The 16557-nt window shown below is 47.3% G+C and overlaps 2 protein-coding genes, 2 non-coding genes and 1 pseudogene across 5 annotated transcripts in view; 2 read left to right on the forward strand and 3 right to left on the reverse strand.

Moving 5' to 3' along the window:
- Positions 1-2608, forward strand: part of LOC102299011 (microtubule-associated tumor suppressor 1 homolog) — a gene marked incomplete at its 5' end in the record, with an annotated part of 32560 nt that extends 29952 nt beyond the window's left edge. Inside the window, 4 exon segments of the mRNA XM_042227829.1 lie at positions 319-417; positions 626-742; positions 1026-1123; positions 1719-2608. Coding sequence (XP_042083763.1) covers positions 319-417; positions 626-742; positions 1026-1123; positions 1719-1932 — 528 coding nt within the window.
- Positions 2604-7986, reverse strand: LOC102291392 (fibrinogen-like protein 1). 2 transcript variants are annotated; one of them, XM_042227830.1, is made up of 8 exons: positions 7611-7986; positions 6745-6919; positions 5328-5496; positions 4918-5077; positions 4736-4833; positions 4588-4676; positions 3659-3846; positions 2604-2874 (listed from the first exon to the last, which is right to left on the reverse strand). In XM_042227830.1, the coding sequence occupies exons 2-8, from the start codon at positions 6892-6894 to the stop codon at positions 2655-2657; spliced, it is 1074 nt and encodes a 357-aa protein (XP_042083764.1). In that variant the 5' UTR covers positions 6895-6919; positions 7611-7986; the 3' UTR covers positions 2604-2654. The 2 variants fall into 2 exon arrangements, with proteins under 2 accessions (XP_042083764.1, XP_042083765.1); XM_042227831.1 differs by having other exon boundaries at positions 6745-6931; positions 7610-7986.
- trnar-ucu lies at positions 7378-7469 on the reverse strand. The gene is given in 2 exon segments: positions 7378-7413; positions 7433-7469. It is a non-coding gene; the product is annotated as a tRNA-Arg (tRNA).
- Positions 7987-8168: 182 nt separating the features above from the next.
- trnak-uuu lies at positions 8169-8241 on the forward strand. Its single transcript has one exon. It is a non-coding gene; the product is annotated as a tRNA-Lys (tRNA).
- A 1078-nt stretch (positions 8242-9319) lies between these two features.
- On the reverse strand, positions 9320-16229 carry LOC121815727 (annotated as a pseudogene).
- Between the last annotated feature and the right edge of the window lie 328 nt (positions 16230-16557).

Consider the following 16557-nt stretch of genomic DNA (forward strand, 5'->3'; position numbering starts at 1 on the left):
AGAATAGAGTACTATAAACATGAGAATGAGGTGATGTGTCTGCTCAGCGCGGGGCGAGCGTGGCCGTCAGGGCGTTTGAATCGGTGACTCTGCAGCGCTGCGTTCGTGCTGAGGCTCGCACACGTTTTCCCTCCAGGTGCTTCCAGATGTTTGTGTGTGGAGGAGAGCCGAGGATCTATCTGTGCTGCCGGCTCAGACGCTCAGGAGGCCAACACAAACCTGAGCTCGGTCTGCAGACGTGTTCCTGATGAATCTGTAGTTTACCTGCCACTGAGCTCAGCGTGAACTCTAACGCCGCCGCCTCTGTTTCCCCCTCAGGAAAAACTCTCCGAGCTCACGGCGGAGAAGGAGGACCTGAGCGAGAAGCTGCGAGCCGAGGAGGAGAGGAGAAAGAGGATGCTCACCGACAAGAATCTGGTAACGATGGTTTAATCTCCCTCTGAACTCCTCCTAGCAGCACTCGTGAAGCCTGCTGCTGACCATGACTGCCCCCTGCTGGTGTGGAAGAGCAGTGACTAACTCATACTAAAGGGACAGGAAATGTGTGCTTGTTGTGCTGCTGTAATGCTGCTTAAAGCGCCGAGGGTTCCTGCGCTCACCTGCTGTGTCTGTGCTGTTTGTGCAGAAGGACCCGCACACCGTGTACCTGGAGAAGGAGCTGGAGAGTCTGAAGGTGGTGCTGGAGATCAAGAACAACCAGCTGCATCAGAAGGAGAAGAAGCTGATGGAGATGGACAAACTGGTGGGTGCAGATCTGTTTCCGTCTCAGCAGATCTAAGAATTCCTTATCTAGCAGCATCGGCAGCCTCCCGGGAATCTCCCGTGCTTTGTGACTGAAGCTTTGGAAACAGTTGTTGTTTGTCTGGTGTTACTGCCGGAGCGTCTGCCACAGCGAGCATCGCACAGCGAGGAGCGAGTGCGTCAGTCGGACGGATTAGCTGCTTTTAAACATTTTCATCTACCTGAGCCGAGCCTGATGATTGGATGAAAAAAAACGTGTGTGTGTGTGTGTGTGTGTGTCACAGGTGGAGACGAATGTGAAGCTGGAGGAGTGTCTGAATAAGGTGCAGCAGGAGAACGAGGACTACAAGGCCAGGATGGACAAACACGCCGCGCTGTCCAAGTATGTACTCCAGGGGACTCATCCCCATCCGATCGTTCAGCTACCTCCTGGTTTCCTCCCTCCCTCTCCTGGCTTTCAGATAAATGTTAAAAGGCCTGTCGCAGGGACCGCCGGCGACTCTCGCTGCGTGAGTCGTGATGATGAGGGTTTATCTGCTGCTGTTCTTTGACTCATAATGTGAAGAACGAGACGTTCTGGGAGAGACGAACATGTTTCTGCTCCGTAAATACAAAAGAAAGCAGATTTCAGGCAACGAGGAGCGCGAGAATGTTGATTGCTTAAAGCCTCGGAGCGCATATCTCTGTCCTGTTATTGTGGCTCGTGTGAATAAGAAAGTGACTGTTTGCCTGTGAAAAACTTTAAAAATCAACTTTGTATTTGCAGTGAGTGAAAACATCACACGTGTGGCTTTAACAGCGTTCAGAGTAAAATCCCGCCACAGCAGCACGAACGACGGCGCCTTTTAAACGTCCCGCGTGCGCCTGTCGTGATCAGAACCCATCAGCCTCTCAGCGGGCGCGTGGAAGCTGTAAACGAGCGGCTCCCCTTTCGATAAATCCTTGCCCGTCTCACGGCTCTCTGTCTCCCCCTGCAGGCAGCTGTCCAGCGAGCAGGCCATACTGCAGCAGACGCTGCAGAAGGAGTCAAAGGTCAACAAGCGGCTGTCCATGGAGAACGAGGAGCTGCTGTGGAAGCTGCACAACGGCGACCTGCTGGCGAGCCCCCGCCGCCTCTCGCCCACCTCCCCCTTCAGCTCGCCCCGGAACTCCGCCTCCTTCGCCACAGCTGCGCCGTTATCGCCCAGATAACCCACCGCCCCCCCTGCGCTCCCCCCTCCCGAGTCGGAGCGGCGCCGCTGGACATGAAGCCATCGCAGACTTGTACATTTTTAAATAAATATCTTATTTTGAAAAGACGCTGCGGCGGCACCGACGCACTTAAACCAGATCGCGGCCCCGGGCTGAGCTCGCCGCCTCGGAGCGCCCGATCCTCCCAGGAGCGTTCTTCCTCCTCTGAAGAAACCAGCAGGCACGCCTCAGGGTCTGTACATAGCTCCTCCTCCCTGACCGCTGCTCCGCTCGCCCCCTCGGGGGGAAACCTTGGATTTGTGGATGTTTGTGGAAACGCTCCCCCTCCAAGGAGCGAAGCTCAATCAGCGTTCCAATGGGACGGAGACACGCCTCCCACAGACCTCTGTCCTGTCACGACCTCGACCTTAACCTGCTTTGTGGAATGTAATCACCCGTGGACGTTCGACGTAGGGGGCCGGCCTCAGAGCCAAATATGCAGACCTCCCCTCACGCCCTGAAATCACCCGGTGCCCAATCAGATGTCTGCCCTGCCGTGCCCCTCCCTCACTGACACACTGGCCTGTTTTACTGTTTCTGTTGTTTGTCCTGAAAAACCTCAGATTTACCCAGAATGCCTCAGTGTACAATGTTCTTTTTGTTGTTTTGAACAGAATAAATGCGACATGACATCATACGAAGGCGCTCTGACTTTATTTCACAGCATCAAAGTGACCTCGGCTTCACGGAGCGCCTCGGCCCGCCGCCGGGACCACGTCAGGACCGCCTGGCAGGTAAACGTTCGCTGGAGGTGGCGCTTCGAGGTCGGACGCTCGTATCATCATGACGACAGACTTGATGGAGTAGGCCCAGCCGTGCCACGTGTACCACACCACGCCGTCGTCCGTCATGGCTTCGAACGGCCCGTCGTAGTAGTGACCGTTCAGGTTACCTGCGTTACACCTGTGAGGGGGAAGTCACAGAACAGTCAGCTGACACGATCGGCCAATAGCAGCTGCTTTAATCGCACTCTGCTCCAATTAAAGGGACAGTCCACCGAGCGTCTTCACGTCTGTCCTGATAGTTCAGCTGCAGAGACGAAAAGCTTCATGATCGAAGCGCCGAAAACGAGCCGTGAGAAGCTCAGCAGCATGAACCCTGCTGGGTTTAATTTTAAGGGATAAAAGTTCAGGTTTTTCTATTAAAACTTTATTGATTGATTCTCTACTCCGCTTTTTCTACCCGAGTTTAAAAAGACCTGAACTGATTATAAATCGGAGCAGCTGCAGAAAAGTTTGGGAACGGCTGCGTTAGGGAACATGAGGAGGCAGAAATCAAACGAGCTGATTATTAACCTTTGGTTTAAAGGACGGTGAACTTTAACTAAACACTAAAAGCAGCAGCCACTGAACAAACGCTTCAAAGCTCTTTGTGCAAAGAGCTTCAAACAGACACACAAAGATCTTCATCTCCACAGTTCCCATGAAAGGTGCGTTTGATTTTATGAGTTGAACACAAACTGCAGAAATGAAAGACGAACAAAGAAACGCTGCAGCTGGAATTTAAATCTGAATGTCTGAGGCTGAATCACGTTTATCAGCAAGATGTCAGTTTCCCGGGGTCACGGTGTTGGCGGGTGATGCTTGGCCCCGTCGCTCTGTCTCGTGTGGAGGACCGACTCTACAGCTCAGTTTTGGTGTACTGTCCCTTTAAGCCTGCAGTAAACGCGTCGCCGTGTGCGTCTCACCTGCTGAACCACCAGCCCGACTTGCTGTGTCTGACGCACTGAACGTCGGCGTCGATGCAGTTCGGCCGGTCGTAGGTGCTGAACTTCACCCCGTCTGCGCATGGACTGCCCGGTCCCGCCCTGAGGGCGTCATCCAGAGCGTCGCCAGCGTTCCCAGTGAACTCGCCCAGATGTAACTGGTACTGGTCCTTCAGGTGAACACGGGAGTGAAAGCAGAGTGATCAGGCTCACACCTGCAGCGCGACCTTCAGCGAGGACACTTGGAGCCATTTACAGCCAGACCCTGTTTGAAGCGAACCTCACAGGCCCGTGACGGCGAGGAAGACCACGCGCTGAAACTGCGAGTGCTGCAGGAGCTCACAGTTACAAATCTGATGCTCAGACTCATCGCAGCCAGTTCGTTCAGCACCAGCTGATTAATCAGACACCTTACACACACACAAAGAAACGTGCAGTCAGCAGAGTGACCCGGGTTATTGTTCTGCAGCTACGTTTAACGACGCCCCTTCAACGCATCATTTTCACAGCCTTTGAAGGCCTGAGGCCACACCTGGGTTCAGGTTTAACGTCAGGGTCAGGTGAGGGGCCTCCTAAAACAGCAGCAAACGGCTCGTCTTACTTCCTCCTCTCGTGGTGACCGGAGCGTCGCGTCATCGCGCCAACACTCCGGAATATTCTGCAGCTCCTCCCCCTGCTGTTAGTTTATCTGTGTTTATCCTCAGCAGTGCAGGAACACAGAGAGGGAGGACCGCCGATGGGAACAGAGACCGGCGGTGACCTTGATGCTGCTGCTGGGGACCGTAGTCTAAATAAGACCGAGTGTTATGAGAAACCGATAGGAGGTCAAAGGTCAGGGAGAGGCTGTAAAGTGTTCTTAGCGTCAGATTGAATTTAAAGCTGAGACGTTCCCGCGGTTACTTGAGTTTCACCTGTTCGCCGTCCACCTTGAAGCTCTTGTACTCGGCGTAGCGCTCGTTCCCCTCAAAGTCCTCCATGTTGATGCGCAGGTCATAGTTCCCTAAAACACAGAAAGCATCAGACGCGCGCGCGCGCACACACACACACACGTAGACGCACCTTGTGATGTCAGATGGTGCAGGGGTTCATTGCCCAACCAAAACTCTCCAGCAGGAGAGAAGAGGTCTCCGAATCCATGCTTGTACTCCACCCACGCTCTGCACGCACACACGCACACACACACACACGATGACACATTTGTTTGCACTGTTCACGTGTTCACGTGTGTAAAGGTGACACACCTGTCGAAGCTCTCTTTGCCGTCTCTCCTCCTCTGGAAGACGGTCCACCCTCCTCCGTGGTTCATGTCGCAGTACACGCTCAGCGCCGTGGGAGCGCCGTCCGGGCGAATCACGTACAGCCCGCTGGCCACGTTTCCATCCTCAAACACCTCAGAGCAGTCTACACACACACACACACACACACACACACACACACACACAGATAAGAAAAAGATCCGGTTCGATCCCAGGAGGAGACCTCGTCCTCTGTAACGCTGCATCTGTCTGACATGAGTCTAATAAAATAACCATTCCCGGGTTTCTCTGATCTTGTGACGCTCGGTGTAGACATGGTTTGTTTCTTAGATAAAGGAAAGCGTCCGGTGCTGACGAGGTAGGGTTTGACCCACACACGGTGGATGCAGCCGTACCTCTGTAGAGGTCGTCGAGGCCCAGGTACGAGTTGGGGATCTGCTGCAGCTGCTGCGCCTGGCTGCTGTGGAGCTCCTGGATGTAGCGGTGCTGCTCACTGATCACGTTCATCAAGCCCTGGATCTCCGCTTCCAGCCGGCTCACCCTCGCCTCACACGGCACCGGCGCCTGGACAGGAGGATAAAAACGCTCTCCTCTGGCATTCGGCAGTAACGAAGAAAGTATGAGAGGATCATTGTTGTCCTCATCAGTGTTTCTGTGATCTACTCTCAATCCTGACTGAAGCTCGTCACAGCAAACACTCCCCTGATTCATGAGACTGTTTCAAGGACTTTAAAAATGAAATCATTTAAGTTTCTGTCAATGAAACTCCTGCAGAACTGCCAATGCTTTGATATTAATATATACAAATGCAGTTTGAAATAAATCCATATTTATGATGCTGAAATCGTGTGAAGCTGCGAATCTAAACGATATAAAAGCCGAGATTAAAGAATCATCTTATACACACTGATGCCTCACCTGCAGCGTGGAGGTAAAGGTCAAAGGTTATTGGGATTACTTTAGTAAAGGTACTTTTTGTAATCGCCTCATGCAGATTTGAATGAAAACGTTCACCAGCAGGGGGCAGTGTTACAGTGACCGCGTGCTGTTTAACGTTGATTCAACACGCTTTGTTTTTATTGTAAATGTGTTGTTAAATACTGAAGTTACACTGACTCACTGCTCCCTCGTGTGGAACAAAATGGTATTACATGCACGTCCAGCTCAGCTCTGAACTCGAATGCAGATCTTTTCAACAGAATATGGAGATTTTGGGCAGAATGTGCGTGGTGCGTGTTTCTTAGTTTAAAGGAAGTTAGCAGACGTACTTTGAGTTACTCAGCACTGCATCAATAAATCATAACGCAAAATTAGAGCTGAAGCTTGAACAGATGAGGAGTTATCAAAGTGGGGTTTAAAAGGTCAAACCAAAATAAAACTGAAATATGATCATTACTGTTTATTTCTAATGTTTGTGTTTTACTCTGTCACAATAAAGTAAACATTCAGTTTTTATTCTGTTTCTGTCATTTGTTAGTTTGGTTGATGGAAATAAAAATCCTGAGACTGAAGTCCAGAAAAATAAAATGATACCAGTGAGATGAATTTCTTGTTCTGTACAGTAAGAATGAAATCTGAATCTAAACCACGTTCAACACCAACGTTCTCATTTTTCAATAAGTCATCGGAGAAGCACAAACAGTGTCCCTGTGGACAGAGCTCAGTCTGCGCTTCCACTGGAACAAAGCGACGGCTGCATTTTTCACCCCTCTGTCATCAGCTGTGTGAGGACCCAAATCTCAGAGATACTTAAAGCAGGAAGTACAGAGTGCACGAGGAGAAATATGTCACACGGACGCTCCGGTTTCTTACCGCCACAGAGGAAGCCAGGTGAAGCAGAAAGGCCACGGACGTCCTCAGCGTGACCATCATCGGCACTCTCATCGACTCGCTGCCCGACCCTCCTCCGATTAGCCTCTCCGCCTCCTCTGACATCGCTGCACAGCCGCGGGGAGCCTCCATCTAGTGGCTGCAGTGATTGAGCCAGCAACACCGACCACTGTACACAACAAAGATAATGACGTGATCACCAGTGAATGGGTCAGGAGAGACATAAATAAATGCTAAAATAAAACCATTTCCATACACTTATTTTTATCTACTTCTCTGTATGTTAATACAAAGAGCAAATCTGACCATCAGAACTGATATGGCATGTATTTCTAAGTAGTTATTAAGTTTTATTCAGCAGCAAACAAACACAAATGTTGTATAATGTGCATGGGTACACATGTTTTATTACTGGCATTAAATTTAACTCAATTAATCATTAAGTGCATTTAAAGTAAACATTATTTTAATTTTCAGCTAATTCCCTCTATTTGTGTCATTGTTAGTCTTCCGTTCCGCACAACGTAACACCGTTAGCTAGTTATATTAGTTACTGACATTACAGTTATATTACAGCATATTCAATACATATAAACAAAAAAAAACAAAAACGTGCGACTCCGGTGGGACTCGAACCCACAACCTTTGAATCACTCCTCAAGTGCTTGACTAGAAGTCCAATGCGCTATCCATTGCGCCACGGAGCCACCTGTTGCACAGGCTGCAATGACAGATTTTTAAGATCCTTTTTTCACACGAGGCCCTAGCAACACGGCTAATCTGCTAATATTGCGCCCGTGTCCGCTACACAAACAATAATGCCATAAAATAGCACTTTAATGCTAACGTTAGCTTAGCACCGCTGCTAGCTGCTGTCAGCCGGCCCGCTTCTCCTCCGCCCTCTCTTCGTTAGCTCACACATGGAGGCTCAGGCTCTGTCCTCAAAGACAACTACTCCTCCGACACTGATCATATTTGCTTCAGCAGTCATGACGTCAGACTGCTTCGCTTGTTTCAGCAGAAACAACGTCGGAGAGCAAACGTCAATGTCCTAGCTCAATTCAGTGAAAAACACTACGTAAATTGCATGCAACTGTGTCATTTAAACACTTTATAAACAGAATGAGTCGTGTCTTGAGTTGCAATTTGAGGGTTCATTCTGTGATTTTAGCAGCGGAGTTTTTATTGTGAAATTCTTAAAAACCGGAAGTGATATGTGCGTTTCGAAAAACTAGAAATGGCTGAGAGAACATGCAGGACCAAAATCAAATATGTCTGATATATCGTGACGTGAAACGCGAGGTGAACAGAGAACATCTCCTGTGTTACTTTTACCTGCAGCAATATGCTAGTGTGCTAACAGACTACCCAGCTTTTTGAGGAACCCGTGACAAAACTCTGCCAGAGCCCGGATAGCTCAGTCGGTAGAGCATCAGACTTTTAATCTGAGGGTCCAGGGTTCAAGTCCCTGTTCGGGCGTCGATTTTTTTCGCCCCTTTAGTTAAAGAACCTGCTCAAAGTGAGCCCACATATTCTTTGCATTACTGCAGTGACTCAAATATAGCTTTTATGTTTTCATTGTAGGAGTAAATGTTAAACGTCTATGACAAGACCTCCCACCCACTCCATGATGTGCTGCCCAGTCACAGGAGCACACTGAGATTACCCATAATGCACCACTGAACGATGCAGAAAATCATTCCTCTCTGTACAACTCAATCTAATACACAGCAGACAGTGCAGCGGTTACACCCTTTTGCAGATGCTCTACTGTGAAAATATCAAAGTGTTACAGGTTACAGTCAATCATATATATTTAATCGCTGTAATAATCCAGAATTGTAGAGCTATTTTTCGTATTTTGTAAACTTTGTAATAAATGTTTTTTTTATGTTCAGTCTGTTACTGATCTTATTGTCTTGGAGTGACTGTGACCACATCATTTCCTAAGGGATTAATAAAGTATTCTGATTGGGATAAATTTACAACAGAAACATGTTTGGCTGCTGTGGACAGAGTCCAGACACACACAGAGCTGTTGATCGGCTGCTCAGTCAGCCTTTGCTTCAACCTTGAGTGAAGCTGAAGCACACTGGGCCCATGCCCCCTTTTTGGGCTGTGCCAAGGCCCGGCCACCAGATGCTTGCTTTCGGGCACCCTCCCCGGGCCTGGCTCCTCGGGCAGGGTAAAGTGTTCCCTCGGTGATATTCTCGTAACGGTCTTCTGAATCCCTCACCCAGGACCAATTTGCCATGGGAGACCCTACCAGGGGGCAAAAGCCTCCAGGCAACAGCCCCTGGGATCCCTGGGACACACAAACCCCTCCACCATGATAAGGTAGCGATTCACATTTTGTTAGCCACGCTGAGGTGCTGGGGGGGATGATCTCGTACGTGGTTGTCATAGTTTCTGTCATAATCGCCAGCAGAGCCTCTGCCAGTTACTTTTTATTTGTATCTGTTTTTTAGGGTGTCCCACATGGGCCCAATCTGGGACCAGCTCTCCTTTGTCAGGTACATAATTAAATGACACATTTCTGTAAGCATGATAATTCAGTTTTATTAATACAGCACAAGCCGCATCAGTGAACATATTCAGATTCTTGAAAAGATAGTGGCCACACTATCCACTCATACTTAACTAATGATAATCTGTATGAACAGTTCCAGTCTGGGTTTTCGTCCCTCCCATAGCACTGAAACCGCACTAATAAAAACAACCAATGATACTTCTCAGCCCTTTCCTCTGGTTGCAGGCGTGCCCCAGGGATCTGCCCTTCTTTTCATTATCTCCTTCCGCTTGCACACATTTTTTGTAAATACAATATTCAGTTTCACTGTTATGCTGATGACACCCAGCTTTATCTGTCCACTGAACCTGATTCTGCTCTCCCCCGTCCTCCCTCACCCTCTGATTAGCCGAACTAAATTCATGGTTCTCTTCCAATTTTCTCAAACTCAATAGTAACAAATCTGAGCTCCTCCTGGTCGGCCATGAACAAACACTATCCACAACTAATAGCTTTTCCCCATGAGTGAAAAGTCTGGGTGTCATGCGCGATGCTACTCTATCTTTTAACCCACACATCAATAACATCTCTTGGTCTGCATATTTCCAACATTAATCGTCTCCGTCCTTTTCTCTCCCCACATGCCGCGGCCATTCTTAGCCTGGCCACTCTCCGGATCGATTACTGCAACTCTCTTCTTTTTGATCTTAGTCAAAAATCTATCCATCAGCTTCAGCGTGTCCAGAACTCTGCTGCTCGTATCACCACCAGGACTCCTTCTATGCACCACATCACTCCTGCTCTGCAGCAGCTTCACTGGCTTCCAGTTAAATACACATTCAAGGCTACCCATCATCTCTCGCCTTCATACCGCTCTGACCTGGTTCAGCTCACCATCCCTTCTCCGTGTCTCACATCCTCCTCCTCTCTTTCTCTTTCCGTCCCTTCCCCCCGGCTAGCCACCGTGGGGCCCCCATCATCCCTTCCTCCTGAGATAAGAAACATCACTTCCCTCCCTCTTTTTAAGTCCAGACTCAAAACTCACCTGTTCACATTAGCCTATTCCACATACATTTGTCCATCCTGCTACTTTAATTTATTTTATTTATTTGCTCAACGTTTTATCCTTATTATGTTTGTTCCTGTTATTGCTTGTGTACAGTGTCCTTGACTGTTTTTAAAGGCGCTTTGATAAATAAAATGTAACAGGATGAGACATGTCTGCAGTCTGAGAATAAAAGCCTGCAAAGTTAAAATTATAATTAAATAACTGTTAAGTCTGGATTGTTCAGAAATATCAAAGTGTGACAACAACCACGAGTCTACAGTGACCTCTGCTCATCCTTACCAGGGTTTCAGCGGGGCTGGACCCTATCCAAGACGAGATACCCCCTGTACAGGTCCACAGACACTTATGTGAATTTCAGAATCATCATTAACCCCACTGTGGACTGTGGGAGGAAGCTGGAGTACCCAAATATTCCCTTTGAATTCAGGTAAAATTGAAGTTTCCTCCAAAGTAAAAAAAAATAATTCACATAGTTTTAAGAATTAAAATCAGCACGAGGCTGTGAGTGTGAGTGCACTTAATAACAAAAACCAATCAGTCAGAATCTGAAAATAAACATGACCAAAACCACAGAGTCACCAGTGAAAATGTTCCTCACACACGATCAGACCAGATTTCTAGTTCGTGTGATCGACAGCAGTGATCAGCAGAGGTGCAGAGTTTTTACCATCATCACTAGTACAAGGACAAAAGTACGGGTGGAGCTTCTCTGTGAAGGAGCAGCCAGTGAACGAGTAGATCAGAGCTGCAGCATCTACGTCATAGAAGGAGACCAGACCCTCCTCATAGTCCACAAACACCCCCACCTTCTCAGGACCAGACCGGAGACAGAGACGGACCGGAGGGGCAGCACAAGCACTGTACTCACTTCCGTCTCTCAGACAAACAGTCCAGAGACCGTTCTGAGGTCTCAGTCGGATTTTTCCCTTCCTGCTGATCGACTCTGTGGACACTCCTAAAGCCCAGTCAGTCTTTCCTTTAACCTGAACCTCAAAGTAAAATCTGCCTGAAGAGAAACTCTGCTCTCCTAAAACACAAACACACTGAGAAAATCTCTCTGGGTTGTCTGGAAGTTTCCTCCTCACATCACCATGATTCACTTGTTTTCCATCATCAGACAGGATGAGGTCAGGATTTGCTGTATCAGGATCCAGAGTCACGTCCACTGCATCCTGCTGGACCCTCTTCAGCTCTGCAGCCTCAAACAGCTTCTTCATGTCTTTCCTGAGTGTCTCCACAGCTCTCCCCACAGTCCCCTCATATGATGGTGGACGGACTCTGACCTCTGTCCAGTCCTTGGTGCATAGAGCAGCTTTCAGGGAGGAGAAGCTTTGGAGGAGGTGGAGGTGGTCTTCAGAGCGTGAGAGCTGCTCCACCTCAGAGCTTCTCTCCATCAGCTCAGAGATTTCCTGTTCCAGATCTTTGATGAGACCTTCAGCCTGTTTCTCTGTAGTTCCTGTTTGTCTTCGATCTCCTTCATGAGCTCCTTCAGGCGTCTCTCAACAGACTCCATCAGAGCCGTGAGGACCTGAACACCTTCTGCTTTCTGTCTGTCTGCAGCATCTTTACTCATCTTCACCGACTCTGTGATCTCCTGAATCTTCAGTCGTCTCTTCTGGATCATCTGCTGAATCTCAGCCTCTGTCTTCTCCAGCTCTGCCTTCTTTCCTTCATATTCTTCTCTCAGAGGAACAAACTCATGAGCCTTGTGATCTAGAACAGAGCAGAGCATGCAGACACATGTCTGGTCGGTCTTACAGAACAGCTCCAGATGTTTATCGTGCTTCCTACACATCCTGCCTTCCAGGTTCTCCGCAGGCTCAATCAGCTGATGTCTTTTCAGACTTGTAGCTGTCAGATGAGGCTCCAGGTGAGTCTGACAGTAGGAGGTCAGACACACCAGGCAGGACTTCAGGGCCTTCAGTCTGGTTCCAGTGCAGACGTCACAGGGAACTTCTCCTGGTTCTGCGAGCTTCGTCTCTGAGCAACCATCTCAGACAGCAAAGTGTTCACCCTCAGCTGAGGTCTATTGGGAAACGCCTTTTTACATACTGTACACTGACATGGAAAATTAATATCCCAGTGCTGAGTGATGCACTTTTTGCAGAAGTTGTGTCCACAAGGTGTGGTGACCGGATCAGTGAACACATCCAGACAGATGGGGCACAGAAGCTCATCGTCAGACAGCAGATTGGTGGCAGCAGACATGTCTGCAGTCTGAGAACAGAAGTCAAAGTTAATATTGTAACTAAATAATTGTTGTTTAGAAATATGAAAGTGTGACAACAACCATAAGTTCAAGCAGTGACCTCCAGATATTCACTTCAAGTTTAAATTCACTTTTATTCATATAGCAACAGCAGCTGTATACTGTAACGAGCCTGCAGTGATTCAGAGAAATCAAAAGGTGACCCCCTACGAACAAGCACTTGGTGACAGTGGGAAGGAAAAACTCCCTTTTAACAGGCAGAGGCAGAACCAGGCTCTGCCATGTTGGCTTCTCTTCACTGGTTCCCTGTTAAATCCATTCAGGCCAATGAAAAGACTTTCGGTCTGCCTCATAGTAATTCTGGCAAACCATCAGGCGACTCCGGAGGGGAAAGCCCAAGGTGGGGTCCTAACCCTAACTCTTCAACAGGTGGTCGAAGACATACTTTGAGGACCTCCCGAATGCCACTGATTGATCCTCTATGAGGCAGGGGCTGGGAATTACTCGACCATCTCTGAGGGTGAGGTCACCGGCACAGTGAAACAACTCTTTGGAGGCCAGGCTCCTGGGCTGGATGAGGATCGCCCCAAGCTCCTGAAGGGCCTGGATGTTGTAGGCGTGTCATGGTTGACACACTATGATACTTTCAGTGGAGATGTGGGGTGGTGCCTCTGGATTGGCAGACTGGGATGGTTGTTCTTTAAGAAGGGGGATCGGACAGTGTCCTTCAACTACAGAGGGATCACACTCCTTAGCCTCCTTGGGAGGCTAGCGTACTGGAAAGTAGAGTTTGTGCATTTATAGTTTAACCTCAGACACACAAGGAACAATGCAGATATCATCCTCAGTTCAAGTGTGTGTGAGTTTGTCCATCTAGTCTACAACTGTGGAATTGGAGACGACATACAGCGACATCCCTCAGAGGCTGGGGGTGCTTTGGGACCGTCTCATAGTCTTCAGCCTCTCCCATAGTCAAGAACTCTGGGCAGCAACTGAAAGACAACGACTGTAGACACAAGCTACAGAAATGAGCTTTCTCCAAAGGGGGGCTGGTTACTCGCTACTTCTCCACATGAAAAGCAGAGAGTTGTGGTGGTTCAGACATTCGCCTAATTCAAAATCCTGCTCCTCACATACAAGGTCTTAAATAATCAGGCCCCATCTTATCTTAATGACCTTGTAGTACCATATCACCCTATTAGAGCACTTCGCTCTCGCTCTGCAGGCCTACTTGTTGTTCCTAGAGTATTTAAAAGTAGAATGGGAGGCAGAGCCTTCAGTTTTCAGGCCCTCTTCTGTGGAACCAGCTTCCAGTTTGGATTCAGGAGACAGACACTATCTCTACTTTCAAGATTAGGCTTCAAACTTTCCTTTTTGCTAAAGCATATAGTTAGGGCTGGACCAGGTGACCCTGAATCCTCCCTTAGTTATGCTGCAATAGGTTTAGGCTGCTGGGGGCCTGTGGTTTATATGCCACTCTGCATTTCAGTTATTATTCATCTCTGGCTCTCCCACAGTGTGTCTCGGTGCTCACTTCCTCCCATCAACCCTAACCCGCGGTTAAAAGTGAGTATTTCCTTCCCACTGTTGCCAAATTGGGTTTTCTCTGTATTATCACATGACCATGATATAGGCACCTTGTCGTGATCTGTGAAGTGAACTTCCTGTCATGCGCCCCATAAATGACTTCAAAAGTGTGTTGGTTTGACAGGCATGTGACCATAAACACGTGTTTTGACTGCTGCAGGCAAACATACCGTCAGCTCAGGTAAAACAGTTTAATCTTCACTTTTTACTAATTATATGAGGTTTTTATCTTTTACGTCTCAGACTGAGTGAAAATTGACATTTTTCTTATTTGCTCATTTGAAATTTGACCTCACTCTGTATCTTCTACTCTGTTTTTTCATTTGGTTGGTGCATTCACAGCTTTAACATACTTTGAAAACCCAGTGTTCAGATTTTGTACCTGATAAGCTGACAAATGTAAAAGTCAGTGTAGTGCCACCACTGAAGGTACCGCCACACTGTGACCAAAGCCCTGAACATCATCTTACTCACTGCAGCAAGAACGAAGCTGCCCTCTCTGAATGAGTCTGACAGCTACAATCAGAGCACGCTCTACAAAGCTGTTGGTTTAATCCCCAACCTGAAACATTGAGTTTACAAACCGCTGCACTCACCAGTATCTGAGTCAGGTGTTGACAAAGACTCGTGTTTGAAGATGAAATGGTTTCAACTAAAGCTTATGTTACTCCGAGAAGCTTCATCCGCCCTGACAAACACTTCCTGCTGTTTTTTGTCAGGTTTCCTTTGGTAGGTTTGCACTGATCACAGCTGCACACCTGAAACAAGACGAGCTTCAGACGCAGGCCCTTCTTTAGTCTGACAGCAGCAGTTTTCACAGGTTTCACTCGGTGAGCAGAAACAAGCTGCTGCTCTGATCTTTGAGAGTTCACTGCAAAAACATGAAGTTTAAACAGGAAACATCCGATTTAAGTTTTATTTAACACTCATGGGTGCAGGAGGTCAGAGGTGTCTTTGGTTTGCCCCGTCGCATGTTTAGCCTCCATGAGGAGCGATCCTACCTGGAAGACCAGCCCTACAGCGCCTCCATGTGGGAGTAATGTGAAACAGCTCTAAATGAGAAGGTTTTTGGTAGCCCCGTTTCTCGTGGCTGTACTGATGTGAGCGTGCAGCTGCTCCACGAGCTTCTATCTGAAACGTCGCATTTCTGTCTCCTGTGGCGATGAAGCTGCGAAGGCTCAAACGATGTGGATTAAACATAATTTGATGGTCCACAGAAAATAATTATGACAAAGAACATTGTATTACTTCATTAAATATGCAAAGTTAGGATTTCTCCCAATGTGTGAACTGCTGGAGGAGGTCAGAGGTTAAAGGTCAGAGCGGTGTCTCAGTCTGGTTTTAAAGCTCTAACAGAAAATGACCTTTTATTGACGACAGACGATCGACCAATAAAAAGCTGCAGCAGGAAAAACAAGAAAACGGATATTTTCATTTCCATCATCATTTAAACGCAGGAGCACGCAGCTCTCCTCCAATCAGGAGTCAGCATAAGGCCAAACCTTTTTCTTATTCCACATTTGTAATCAGATTACATTTTACAGTCCACGTTTCAAACACTGAACGTCAGCGCAGCCACCGTCCTGCAGCAGGAAGTTTATGAACCATCACAACATCACTGATGTCAGTGATGCAGCACAGCTGGTGGAAGGAAACATGCAGATGTTCACAGATGTTCAACTTCTGTAGATGAGGAAGTATCCAAGTAATTTAATGTAACTGAATATTGAATCTTCCAAATTTAATATCTAAGTTTATTCCTTTATGTGTTTATAATCCTGGAAAATTAAATCATGCAAATAAACATTTTCAGCTTCAGGCAAGCTCACAGAAACACAGACTGTATATCAAAGATGGATGTAGCTTCTGGTGATGTATCGAATGCAATCGTTAAATTACGAGACAAGTTTAATAAATATGGAGGACCAAGAAAGTCTAAACATTTCATGAGTTAATAATTAATTGGGGCAATAAAATATGCATTAGTAATTCCAATTATAAATTATTATTATCTAAATAAAGTAATTAAGGAACTATTAAAAGCTGAAAGGAAAATGGATTTATATAAAAAAAAAACATCGAATCACTCAAAAATCTTTGTTAAAAATATTATTTTGAAAATTTAAAAACAGGTTTTTCAAAATAAAGGAGAATCAAGTGAATAGATGAAGATTATAGATTAATCTCTATGATTCGTCCTTTTCAAATCCACGTCCTTCCCGTTAGCTGCGTAAGAACGAGTCGCGTTTCAGAGCGTCGGCCCCCTTTTATTCCCCTCGCTGTTAACAGTAACGTCGTCATGTACAGAAACATCACATGATTATTATTTAAAGCATGGCTATGATTTTCCACGTTGCATAAAACGGCTTCGTCGTAACAGGATCAGCTGCTACTTTACTCCTGGAAACACAGACTGTATAA

This window comes from Haplochromis burtoni, unplaced genomic scaffold, assembly GCF_018398535.1.
Source record: "Haplochromis burtoni strain Fernald_Lab_line unplaced genomic scaffold, NCSU_Asbu1 Contig_282, whole genome shotgun sequence".
Classification (NCBI taxonomy): domain Eukaryota; kingdom Metazoa; phylum Chordata; class Actinopteri; order Cichliformes; family Cichlidae; genus Haplochromis; species Haplochromis burtoni.